General features: G+C 38.5%; 1 protein-coding gene across 1 annotated transcript; it reads left to right on the forward strand.

The window, feature by feature from the left end:
* The first annotated feature begins 5138 nt into the window (after positions 1 to 5138).
* LOC143889701 (uncharacterized) lies at positions 5139 to 6588 on the forward strand. Its single transcript, XM_077394003.1, has one exon. It carries the CDS (start codon positions 5355 to 5357, stop codon positions 6369 to 6371), a length of 1017 nt encoding a protein of 338 aa, XP_077250118.1. The 5' UTR covers positions 5139 to 5354; the 3' UTR covers positions 6372 to 6588.
* Positions 6589 to 13059: the final 6471 nt, after the last annotated feature.

Consider the following 13059-nt stretch of genomic DNA (forward strand, 5'->3'; position numbering starts at 1 on the left):
ATTTAAAACCATGCTTATACCATAATTATAGGATCTACTATAATTACATCATTCATGGGATTGACATACTCCCAGGTTTATTATTTGTAACGACGATATATAATACATTTATTGAATTGTCATTAGACTGATCATGTCCATCAGTTAACTTTTCTATCACATTCAATTTTCACTCATTCCAATACTTCCACCGCCTTTTGTTTCCATATTAGTGAGAGTGAAGTTATTTTTTAGGAATAGACAAAGAAAGGGGTGGAAATATAATTCTCTATCTATCTAACTATGAAGAAAGTGTTCCTGAGCTCGAGCTAAAAAACACATGTGGCCCCATATTTTTTTGGGATCCAAAGCATTCATTTGGAAGTCCCTTCCATGGATAAGGTGTGTACTAAAAATCAGCCCTATATGATCATCCTAACACTGTCATTTGTGGAGGGAAAAAATGGGCAGAGACATGGAAACACAGTGTCTGTCCATTTTCCCCTCCACCTTTGATTGGGTTAGGATGATCCTATAGGGCTGATTTTTTGTACACACCCTATCCATGAAAGGGCCTTCCAAATGAATACTTTGGATGCCCCAAAAAATGTTGGGCCACTTGTGGTTGTGAGCTCGAGCTCATATAAGCCTCTCTCTCTCTCTCTCTCTCTCTCTCTCTCTCTCATATAGGGATTTGCTAGGGTCCATCTCAAAAGGCATTTCACGGCTGCTCTGTCTCACATCAGACCAGCCACCTCATGAATGGAGATAACAGCTTTTGTCTCCATTCATGAGGTGGCTGGTTTGATATGCGACAGACCAGCCGCAAAATGCCTTTTGCGATGGACGCTAGCAATTCCAATATAAACCTTCACAAATCATTCCATTTTTTGCCTCCACGGTTCGAAGGGTTGGGATGATCCTACGAAGCTAATCTTTTGGGCACACCTTATCTATGTGAGGGCCCATACCCAAACAATGTGGGCCATAGGGTGTGCCCAAAAAATTAGCTCCGTAGGATAATTCCAACCCTACGATTTGTGGAGGTAAAATGGAGTACAAATCTGTCCATTTTTTGCCTCCACAGTTCGAAGGGTTAGGATGATCCTATGGAGCTGAATTTTTGTGGACATCCTATCTATATGAGAGCCAATCAAACGAATGGCTTGGATCACCCAAACAATGTGGGCCTCCACAGTATTTTAAGCTAGTGTGTAGATAACATATCTACACTTGTGTGTAGAAACCGCTATGTATATATATTGTGTGCGAGCACGTGCGCCCGCGTGAGTGTGATGTGTATGTGTGCATGAAATTACACGGTGTTCGTACATTGTTGTGAGTAACGTGGGCACGGCATAGGTGTTAGGGTAGTGGCCACATGGCCTCTGGCCGTTTTGCAAGGGAGCAATACTACCACAGATATAGCCGCGTTAAGAGGGGGGCGGAGCAAAAGGCTTTTACAGCTCATGTAAAGGTTTTCATCCATTATTATAGAGATACGTGTATAAACACATCTCTAAATGATGGCTGGGTAATTAAATGAGAAAGTTTGAGGAATGGAGTTTTCCTTAACAAAATGGAAGTGTCTTGTGCACCACGCAGTGCACCGCACAGATGGTCCCACTAGTGTGTGTCTGCTTCTATAGTTTCAATGGTCAAAGTTTGAGGAATGCCCGATTCCATTCCATTTCCATGGCAGCGAAGTGGACCCATCCCTTTTCTATTCTAACACTCATTAATCTTTTTTATACAACCATACCACATGATCAGGCCCCAAACCACCCTCTCTCAAACACACCAACCATGTTCTCATGCTCACATTGTCGATCTACTACCCGATTTATGGTATTAAGAATACAGATTTGCCACTTTCTACATATCTATTTGTTTATTTATATATCTAATTATATATATACCATATGAAAAATATAGTACATATAAGGAAATGCTGTCTTTACTAAGAATCCCTCTCTTAGGGCTGCAACTCGAGCCGGGCATCGACCCGACCCGAAAATAGCCTGGGTTGGGTTCAGGTTTCATGGGTTTCGGGTCGAGCCGGGTTGAGCATTCAGAAGCCCGCATGAATCTCGGGTCGAGCCGGGTTTGAAGGGGCCCGACCCGACCCGAGTTACATAAGTTATAGTATGTACATTTTTTTCTATTGTTAGTTAAAAGTTAAAAGTGAAAACCCACACTGTTATTGTATGTGAATGTAATTTCTACTTCTATGAGTTGAGTTGATTCAAGTGTTTGATTCAGCATTGTTTGATTGTAATTACAACATTGTTTGATTACAGCATTGTTTGATTCAAGTGTAATGTGAGTGTAATTACATCATTGTTTGATTCAAGTGTAATGTGAGTGTAATTTCTGCTTCTATGAGTTGAGTTGCATTGCCGAACAAGAATTTTCCTTAAAAAATTGCGCAACATGAAAAAATCCAACCCGACCCGAGATTTATCATGGGTATGACCGGGTTTGGGAATCGTGGGTTTTCCGAAAAAAAACCTGACCCGACCCGACCCGAGTTGCTGCCCTACCGTCTCTCTCTCTCCTCTCAAGTGGTTCTATCATCCTATAAGACAAAATGGTTCAATAGTCATAAAACCACCAAGAGGGCATTAACGATCAAAAGACGCCCATTTGTCATCACCTAAAAAGCTCCAGTACCCAATTGAAAAGGGTATAACAAGGTAGGGTGCAACTTGGGTCGGGTCGGGCTTTTGCTAAAAAAATGAATTGGAATCAACCTAAACACCCAACCCAATTTTATGCTAAAAACTCAGCCCCTAATTGCACCCATGAAACAAGGTGACTCCAATAATTATCAAAACAGTCTTACATAATTATATTGTAACAGAGAGAGAGAGAGAGAGAGAGAGAGAGAGAGAGAGAGAGAGAGAGAGAGAGAGAGAGAGAGAGAGAGAGAGAGAGAGAGAGAGAGAGAGAGAGAGAGAGAGAGAGAGAGAGAGAGAGAGAGAGAGAGAGAGAGAGAGAGAGCTCACCACATGGGTTTTGTTATTATAAGCTTAAGGAGAAAGATATATGTGTTACGAACATGGGAGGTGGGGATTCGTCTAGAATATCCTGGTCATGATCGACTTGACCTGATTTCCATTATTTACTGCAAAAGAATGAATAGGCGAACATGTTTGAGCCCTTGAACACCATCACCAGAACATCAAAATGATCGCCAACTGAATCATTGTCCATCAAAATTCAATATGAGAGAGAGAGAGAGAGAGAGAGAGAGAGAGTCACATGTTTTTTTTACGTAACTTGTCCAAAGGGAGAAGAAAGGGAGTCCATCCAAGAAACCATACAAACTTTATTCCATGGGATTTGCTAGGCAATTTCGTGGAAAGCCACTCCGAGGCTTATTTTTGCAGGAGAGGTAACAACCTCATATGAATAAAATGAATAAGACAAAATATACTAAAAAGTGAGCTAGCTTTCCCCAAAATTGCCTAATAAATCACTTATTCCATAAATGTATCCTATCTCCATGCAGATTAAAATCCGATATAAGCACGTGCATGATGGAACTAAATATACGAATCCAACCAAACCAAGCATTGCAAAAATGGTGGGGCCCACCTTGGATGGTCCCAAACAATAACCATTGATGCCACCTGTGGTGGAGCTGACCTCTCTATTAACCATCACCATAAGGTCATATGGTCTTACATGTCTTTGTACAATGTTTGTCATCTACTTCAATTTTCTAAGTTGGAGAAGAAAAGCTCAATACGCCTTCGATCATCTATCACATATACATAGATGAGAAGAACATCCACATGTTTTTACATGGAAAAATGAGTTTGCCTAAATTGTCTCCCAACATATATGAAGAGATTGGCCGGTTTCTTGTTTAGCCAGAGTTAACTCACGATGAAATTTGTATTGACTTTGATGTTGGAAGATTCCCAATCTCTGCTCATGTAAACAAGGTTTTAGAAAGGCACCTTTGTTGGGCATACATGCCCATCAACCTTTTGCCTGCTTTTGGATGGTAGAAATCACAAATAGGAATCGATATCCTATTCTGATTCCTCTGTAAATGGAATGTGGTTATTTGGTATGCAGTTATTAACTTATTATGCAGTTGTGGGTATGCCTTTTAGAGTTATGGGTGTTTCCGTGTTAGTTAATAATAATAATTTTGTGTCATGTAAGTGGGTAAATGGGTTGATGATGTGACACTATCTTTCTACTTGTATTTTAAGAAATGTATTCTCATGAAAATGGGAGAAGCTTGCAATAAAAAGAAGAAGAAAAGAAACTCATGTTTCCAAAAAGTCATGGTTCCTCTCGTTTTGAACCGTTAGGAGGTCTCTCGTTTTGAACCGTTAGGAGGTCTGGTCGCATCGAATCAGCCTTTCCCTGGTCTTTTCTATCTTGTTTCTTTGTTGTATGGCTAACTATGCATGTAACACTCATAACATTTACAAAATGATATATGAAAATTGATGAATTATTGGTAAAACAAATGCGAGTTTTTTTGAATTATCTGGGATTTTTATGATTCACCAGTCAGTTTGATTTTTGCAAAAAATTAACTATACATACCCAGCAAGAAAGGGAGAGCTAAAGGAAAGTCCATAGGTGGGGAGAGATGGGCCCAAGCCCATTTAGAAGCCCGTGGAGTTGAAAGACCAATGTTGATTGGAACTCTTACACGTGGCATGAATATACTATATCATCATTCATCGGAACCCAACCCCTTTTTGTCCTCTTCCTAATCTACATCATTAATGAGAATGACTAGTCAGACAGTACTACAGTAAGCCAAAGTGATATTGTTTGCCCCTTTCTTTTACTTACTACAGCCCACTGTAGTGTATTTATGAGTTATGACCCCCTCTTTACACTAGAAAGGGGGCTGTTGCAACTTAAAAAGGGGCGAATTTATCAATTACCTAATAATAATGATCAATTAGGGTCCCACAATATATATCATCTATATACCATAAAAAGACTGCAATTTCGATCTAAGTTAATGGTAAGATCAACGGACCAGATCTTTCAAATGTTGTATAATTAGCCTCAGAAATTAACTGTTAGAGTGGTCCCCTTAACGCCCACCTGTTCTTTAGCATCTCTCTCTGCACGTGCTTCTGCACGCTGCTCTAACTTCGATACCATATTATTTAATTCTCATCTCATCAATCTCTCTCTATCTTCCCACAGGCAAAAAGAAAAAAAATTTGCATCAAACCAACAAAGAAAGTTCAAACACAAGTACAGAAATGCAGTGAGAGGTAGACTGGATCTTTGCCTATCTTTCTATCTCTGTTTCAATTAATAAGAACCACAGAAAGAGAAGAGACAGAGAAGAGAAGAGAGGAGAAGGAGAAGAAGAAGAAGAAAAGATGGGAGATAAGGGAGATGAGATGGGAGAAGGAATGCAGTGTAGTGATCATCCTTACAGAAATAATCCAGGAGGAATCTGTGCTTTCTGCTTGCAAGAAAAGCTTGGAAAACTCGTCTCCTCTTCTAAATCCAACACATCATTTCCTCGTCCTTCTTCATCTTCATCTTCTCCATCTTTCATATCTGAAGGTGGAACCTCTGCACTACCACCACCACCACCACCACCACTATATCCAAACCACCCTCATCGGGCTAAAATCCCATTCCTAGTTCCCCATCACAAGAAAAAGATCATGTCTTCCTACTCCGGTGAAGCGAATCTCAGCCTGAAACGGAGTAAATCCTTAGCGGTTGCTCGACATCTAGCATCGGAATCTGATGATAGTCCTCGGAAAAAGGGGTTCTGGTCTTTCCTCCATCTCTCTACAAAGAGGAAGAACCCTAATAAGAGTACTAATAGTAATAATAAGGGTTTGGAAGAGAGGAGGGATTCTTGCGCTGAGGAGATTGAAGAGAGTCCTAATAGTAGTCATGGATCGTCCTTTGGCCGAAAAGTGGCTAGGTCTAGATCGGTCGGTTGTGGTAGCCGGAGCTTTTCCGGTGACTTTCTGGAGAGGATTTCGACCGGATTCGGAGACTGTACTCTCCGGCGAGTTGAATCTCAGAGAGAAGCAAAGCAGCATCAGCCTAAGATTGTTCTTCATCGATCTGATGAAGGTGTGAGAGAAAATGTAAAATGTGGAGGAATTTTCGGAATGATTTCATCTTCATCTTCTTCATCGTCTTCTCTATGGTTATCAGACGATTTGAATCGAGCTGGAAGAATTTCTACACCTCATAGTCGCAGTAAGAGTTGGGGTTGGGCTTTTGCTAGCCCGATGAGAGCTTTCAGGCCTTCTTCTTCAAAACCCTCTTATATTACTGCCTCTGTCGCTGGAGAAAAAGACGGTGGTGGTGGTTCGAGGCGGATTCCGACCAACTCTTCTCCTGCTGCTTGGTTAGCTGTCAGAGGCTAGTTTCTAGTTTTCTTCCATAAAATTTTCTTTTGGGTTGAATGAATATCTTTATCTGGTTTAGTTTATTTCTATTTTTGGGTTGCATGAATCTTTATCTGGTTTAGTTTGTTATTTTTTTTTCTTTGTTCTTCCGTGCATCTTACACTGTATTTCTACTGTATCTATGATGAAGAAAGAAGACATGAACGCAGATGGTATCTCTGGTTTTCGAGTGAAATGAGTCCTGAATTCACTTCATTTCTGAATTTCTCTCTGTTTTTTTCTTCTTGCAACTTGACATCTTGTTACTGTGTGCTTAATGAGATGACGACATTTTACACGCTTTTCAGTACTTGTGGCAGCCAGAAAAGATGATGTAGACTAGACTATAGAGGAGAGAGAGAGAGAACTTTGATTCTACTCATTCTCCTTGGTTCTGTTCACTTGTTCTCCGGTGAAGGAAAAGAAAAATGTTTCCCGGGTGGCATCAGGAAAAGAAATCCGGATCTATGCAGAAAAGGGTTTTTCTGGACTGTTCACTTGCACAGGAAAATATTTCCAAGAAAACTGCTCGCCGTTCTTTTAGCATTAGTTTTCCCGGGAAACGAAATTCGTGTGTTTTTTTGGTCAGAAATGAAATCCCTAAAGGGGGAAATGGGCTTTTCCATGTCATATTTTTGAGTTATTGCAGAAATTTCACATGTGGAATTCTATTTTCACCGGAAAGCAAGTGAACACTAGAAAAAGAGCCTAAAAGTCTCTTTATCTTTGTTTACTTACTGCAGAAATTTCACATGTGTAATTCAATTTTCACCGGAAAGCAAGTGAACACCAGAAAAAGAGCCTAAAAGTCTCTTATATCTGCTGGTAATTAGACTTTTTTCGTTTTTTTCTCATTGATTTTTTTTTTCTACCTGTGGGGTTAAATGGAGAGAGGGTTTTTGTTACTTTGTTAGGTAGGGTGTAGAGACAGAGATAACCCATGTGATTTTGTCCTTTGCTTCATGGATTCAGACACTTCATCATTCATTCAATTCACTTCATTCGTGCGAAGCTAACTCTTGGGTTCCACCACACTCATTGTAAAGCCCCAGGCCCCTTCTCTCTCTCTCTCTCACACAGATTCCGTTTTGATATTATCTTTTTTGTTTAATAAGACGACAGATAGATAAGATATTTTATTTGCATAGTTTTCCTCTTCTTTTTTTTGCTTTTTGTTTGTTTTTGTCTGGTTTGTCCATCCACTAGAGATTTGTAAATATTTCCTGTTTCTAGTTATGCAGGGTTTGACCAGATCACGTGCCATGTTGGGTGGAGAACTCATCTACTACGCAACCAACGACACAAATTGTTAAGATGTTATTATCTTAATTATTCTTTAAATTCATTGCAAATGTTATTAAATGTCTTATAAAAAAAAAAACATTGATTATTTAAAACATTTAGGAATGTAAGTTTCCTACAGCCATTATCTACTTTATAAAAGTAATTGCTATTAAATATCATATTATTAGGGAAGGCCTGCATTTCGCGGAGCGACTGTTGCATGAGGGAGCACCCACATAGGCTCAGATTTTGTCTTATTCATGTAATTCATCTGAGGTGGCTGCTCCCTCATGCAACAGATGTTCTGCGAAATGCCTTCTACAGTGGACGTTAGCCAATCCCTATTATATAATGTGATTTAAATAATTAGATGCAAGTGAACTACTTCTTGTAACACGGTGTCCTTAAAAGAAGAGAACTTCGCTAAACTAGAAAAAATAAAAATAAAAAAATTGGAAACCCCAACTATTTCTTTCTAAATCCAAGGACTTTTGCCACAGACAAGTACAACAGAAAAAGGTTAGCTCATTGCATATGATCTAACCGTAGTTAGATGAAACTGGATGGGAAGATGATTTTTTTTTTTTTTTTTTTTGTTTTGGTTAAGGATTGATCATGGGGATTAAGGGTGTCAATTTTGGCTTGGGCTCGGAAGCTCGCTCGAGCTCGGCTCGAATCCTTAACGAGCCGAGCCCGAGTTAGGCCAGGCTCGACTCGGCTCGTTAAGGCTCGTTAAGAATTTAATATATTTAAATATATATATTATATATTAATATATACACTAAAAGGGTTGTCCCGGGAGTGAAAGGGGGAGGCAAGATATGTCACTTCTTTTTTGGAACCCCATTTGTTACTTGGACCACCCCCCATAGTGTCAATAGAGTAGTCAAATTACACTAGATAGGGCTGTCCAGGGAAGATGAGGGGTGTGGATTTAATATAACCCGAGCTCGATAAGGCTCGCGAGCCTGGCCGAGCCGAGCTTTTGAGCTTAACGAGCCGAGCTGAGCCTGGCCAAGCTCGGCTCTTTTACACCCCTAATGGGGATCCATGAAATATAATCAACAGTCTTGATCAAATGTATGCTTGGTAGGACCTAAGTTTTAATCATCGTATCAAAAAAATAGGGCTGCTTTTGTTATAAAAAAAACAGTTATTAATGTATGTATGCTTTGAAACGTATGCACTATGCAGCATGATTGGAAGGATTGTTCCGTGATAAAAAATACATCATGTTAGAATTGAGGATATGTTTGTCAAAACGAGTGTTAATGCTGTTAAAGATGGCAATTAATGAGGTCTTGAATCCAAAGTGCAATTAGGGTCCGAGCCACACTCTGTCTTGGTCATGACCAGTTCACATTCCTTGCTGGTCGGATCCTTTTCGGGTTGCTTTTGAGGTCCTACTTTATGAGTGTGATCATGATCCATTTTGAATTGGACCGTAGATCGGGGTGTCCTAGGTCCTATTGACATTGTACATATTTAGGGCTTAGGGCTAAAGGAGGAAGAGGGAATAAACTGTCTCGGGCGTGGTTTGTTTTTCTAATAATATTTCACCATTTCCCAAAAATAGAGGGAGGAAACTCGAAAGAGAAAGAGGAGAATGTTAGAACTGTGTGTGTAGAGAAAGACAGTTGGTGGGGAGAGGAGAAGAAAGTCGGGTGGAATTCTAGGAGATAAGCTTGAAGCATTGCTCGCATGACATCTAGTTTGGAATGACATGCCTGCTGCCCCAGCCCCTATTTAAGTGATAAATATGGGTTTCATAAGGCTAGTGGGCTCCAACCCATAAGGGCCCACTACACCTAGTCCAGTATCTATTGGGCTTATATATTAGAATATATCCAACAGAGAATTGATATTGCAACAAAAAAGCAAAGAAATAAAATATTATGATGAGAGAGAGAGAGAGCACGGTTCCCTAGAAAATTACATGGGAGACTTCCAAGGTAATGTTGATGTCACCTCCTTTTTTGTTTTTTACTAGCAACCAAACGAAGTGTAACAAAAAAAAAAAAAAAACCTCGCAACAACCAAACAGAAAACTGTAAAACAAAGTGAGTCGTCCTATTATCAATGGTCGTGCAGTTCTCAGTGGCTAATATGAATCTATAATAGTCTTAAGTTTAGTGATCAATAAAGGAACTTAAGATATAGTTAAAAATTATTGACTTTTAGGTTATTCGTAATCTAAGGTGAAACCTACATGTAAATAGTTCATGTCGATCAAGGCATATCACATGTTCGTGATCGGAAGTGTCTTAATACGAAGCATCTAGAAAGCGTTATTTATATTGTGAAACAACCAATTACTCCAGAAGCTTAAGCTGGTAAAGTTGTGTAATTTAATCATTTATACTTCAACACTCTTCCTCATGTGTGGCCCTTCTTTTTTTTTGGGTTAGTCCTATACGTCGCACATGTGGCCCCTCTTATACACGTGGGTGTTGAACCCAAGACCCGTCGTGAAGTAATAGTCCGTGTGAAACAACCAATTACTCCAACAGCTTAAGCTAATAGAGTTGGTGTTATTTAACCATTCATACAGCATATATAAGAACAAAATAGCATGTGCTGTGTGAATGAGATTCAAGCAAAAACTATCTCCATTATGACTAATGTTATTATAGGGCCCCATAAGTAGGATTAATACCAATAGAAATGAACAATTTAGCTTTTCTTTTCTTGCTAGGCTCCTCCTAGAGATGCATCACTGATCATGGTGGGACTCCCTTTTCTTTTTCTTTTCTCTATCTTCATATATTTAAATACTTTCTGGTATGAAGTATAGTCGTAAATAGAGTCTCTCTGGTTTATTTGTTTGTTATATAAGGTATTCAATATCTTTACATTTATAAGGTCTTAAATAACTTCTATTTTTATATTAAATATTTAATCTAGCCACCTAAAGAAGTTTGCATGTATGATGATTTAAATACTCTAAGCCTCTTGGGGGTGACAACTCTTGTTTTAAGTATAAAATTGCTTTTCCAATGTTTAATTAGCCTGGGCATGCACATGACACCCCATGTTTTCCCATTATATATAGAGCAATTATATGCAATTTACATCTACATGTCCAATTAACAATAAAGACACTCCTTAAGTTGTTTTATGACATTTCTAAGCGAGTGCCATTAACACTCGCGTGCAACAACCATGAAAGAAATGCTCCACCGTCGTCGTGCCATCAACATCCCTTCCCAACTTCTTTAAACCCATTCTCTCCACTTAAGCAAATATAAGCTTACTTCCTCCCTTGTCATCATCTTCTTATCTACCTCTGCACATCTTCGTATCCTAGCTCTTCGATTTGTGGAGGTTTTTTTATCATTTTTTTAATACTTAGATATCTATTTTACATGAGATACACACACACAAGACTAGCATCATCTGTTGAAGAATATTTGCTGGGAACAGCCTATCAACGACAGGTCCAACAAATGAATGGCCTAAATCATCCAAATAGGTGGACCCACTAATACTCTTTTCGTAGTGCATTTTCACAAATATATACATGTCGCCGTCATGTGTGTTTTTCTGCGCTTTACATTTTTATCTTCCTCTTCTTCTTCCTCCGAGTTGCAGGATGGTCGTCGGTGGTAGAGATGGGAAAAAAATTAAAAAAGAGAAGAAGAAGAAGAGGGCAAAACATTCTTTTAGATTATACAAGGCTACTCTAATGATAATAGAGTTGAAACTACCATCCAAACATAATTTCATATTCAAAATGTAATTTATTTGTCTTTTACCTAAAAAAAATCCAAGGCACTTGAAAATTTTCAGCAAATTTTATGCCCCAAATTTTTTACCCTCGTTGGTGTTATTTAATCATTTATACTTCAACACCCTAAGGCTCCATTCTGTTGATCCATTTGCTATGGAAAATAGGTGAAACAGAGAGATTTTTTTGCTGCCACATCATTTTTCTTTGTTCAATTATGCTCTTTCGTTTAGGCTTCCTATAGATTGATTAGGAAGACAATGCTTGCATGATCAATGGCCACGTTCAATCTTAAAGTCCTACACGTTGACACGTATGTGCAATCAAGACCGTTGAACTTGTATAACGTTATGAAGTGAGTCATATGGTCTTGGTGGAATGCCAAATGGACATACCATTTATATGGTAAATAACTACAAAATTAATGGCTTAGATGTTGTTAGAAGAATTCTTAAAGAGGTTTGATGGATCAAAAACCTAATGTCATTTTAGCATTTCACCTAGGGCCCATTTGGATTGCAAGAATTTTCTTGAAAAGTTTGGGAAGGGATAATATTTTTAAAATTCCTTCCTTTTTTAATACATGAAAAAATATAACTTGAACCAACCGTATTCAATTTTCATTCAGAAGTGACCTTAAATTTAGTTAAATGATAAATGTGCCCCTTTTCATCACATGGGACACCCAACTGAAGTGTACGTGGCAATCAAATCCGTTGAATCCTTCTGAAATTAAGTACATCAGCCCCTCTGCGGTCATTGTAAGACTGCTGCTGGTGTCCCAAGTGATGAAAAGGGAGGCATTTATCATTTCCCTAAATTTATGATGACATCTCTCAAAATTAACCATAATCATATCATTTCCCTCTAAATGATGGAATAAAATATAAGAAAATTCTAATTTTTCCATTAGTAATGTTTTTCTAGCAATCTAAACACGGCCTAATCTGGACACCCCATTTACACTGAGTTTGGATATATGGAAAATAAAATTAGGGAAAAAAAGCCTCTGCAATAAATTTATATTTATCGGTAACATAAATAAATAGAGATTTTACAAGGTGTAAGCCCTTGTAGTCCTGTATTTTTCAAAAAAGTATTGTATGGACCCCATCATAGTATGATCCAAACCGTCCATGTGATGGAAAACAACCTTGTGCCTTACAAATCATTTCCATAGGATGATCCTAGCCCTCCGATCTATAGAGGTTTCTATTATATGCAAATCCTCTATAGATCGGAGGGTTGGGATCATCCTATAGAAATGATTTTTTGGGGCACAACCTATTTACGTTGTGGCCCATCACATGGACGGTGTGGCTCATCCTATGATGAGGTCTTTACGGACGTACAATACTTTTTGAAAATGAGGGCTTACGCCCATGGTTTTAAATTTTGACCGAAATCTGAAATTTCGGATTTCGGTGGAGACTGACAATGAAACCACTAAAAACTGAAATGGTCATTTATTTCGGCAGAAATTTTGGAATTTCGGTCGAAATTTCAGTTTTCCCGAAATTTGACCCATAAATCTGTTTTTTTTTTTAAATTAATTTAACATTTAACCGAAATTTCGACAGAAATTTAATATTGAATAAAATAATAATTTTGATTTTTGTACCAGATTTCAGCCGAAATTTCAAAATGTCAGGGTCG

The sequence above is a fragment of the Tasmannia lanceolata genome, unplaced genomic scaffold (genome assembly GCF_043159265.1).
Source record: "Tasmannia lanceolata isolate RefF3 unplaced genomic scaffold, GAP_Taslan_0.1 ptg000013l, whole genome shotgun sequence".
Classification (NCBI taxonomy): domain Eukaryota; kingdom Viridiplantae; phylum Streptophyta; class Magnoliopsida; order Canellales; family Winteraceae; genus Tasmannia; species Tasmannia lanceolata.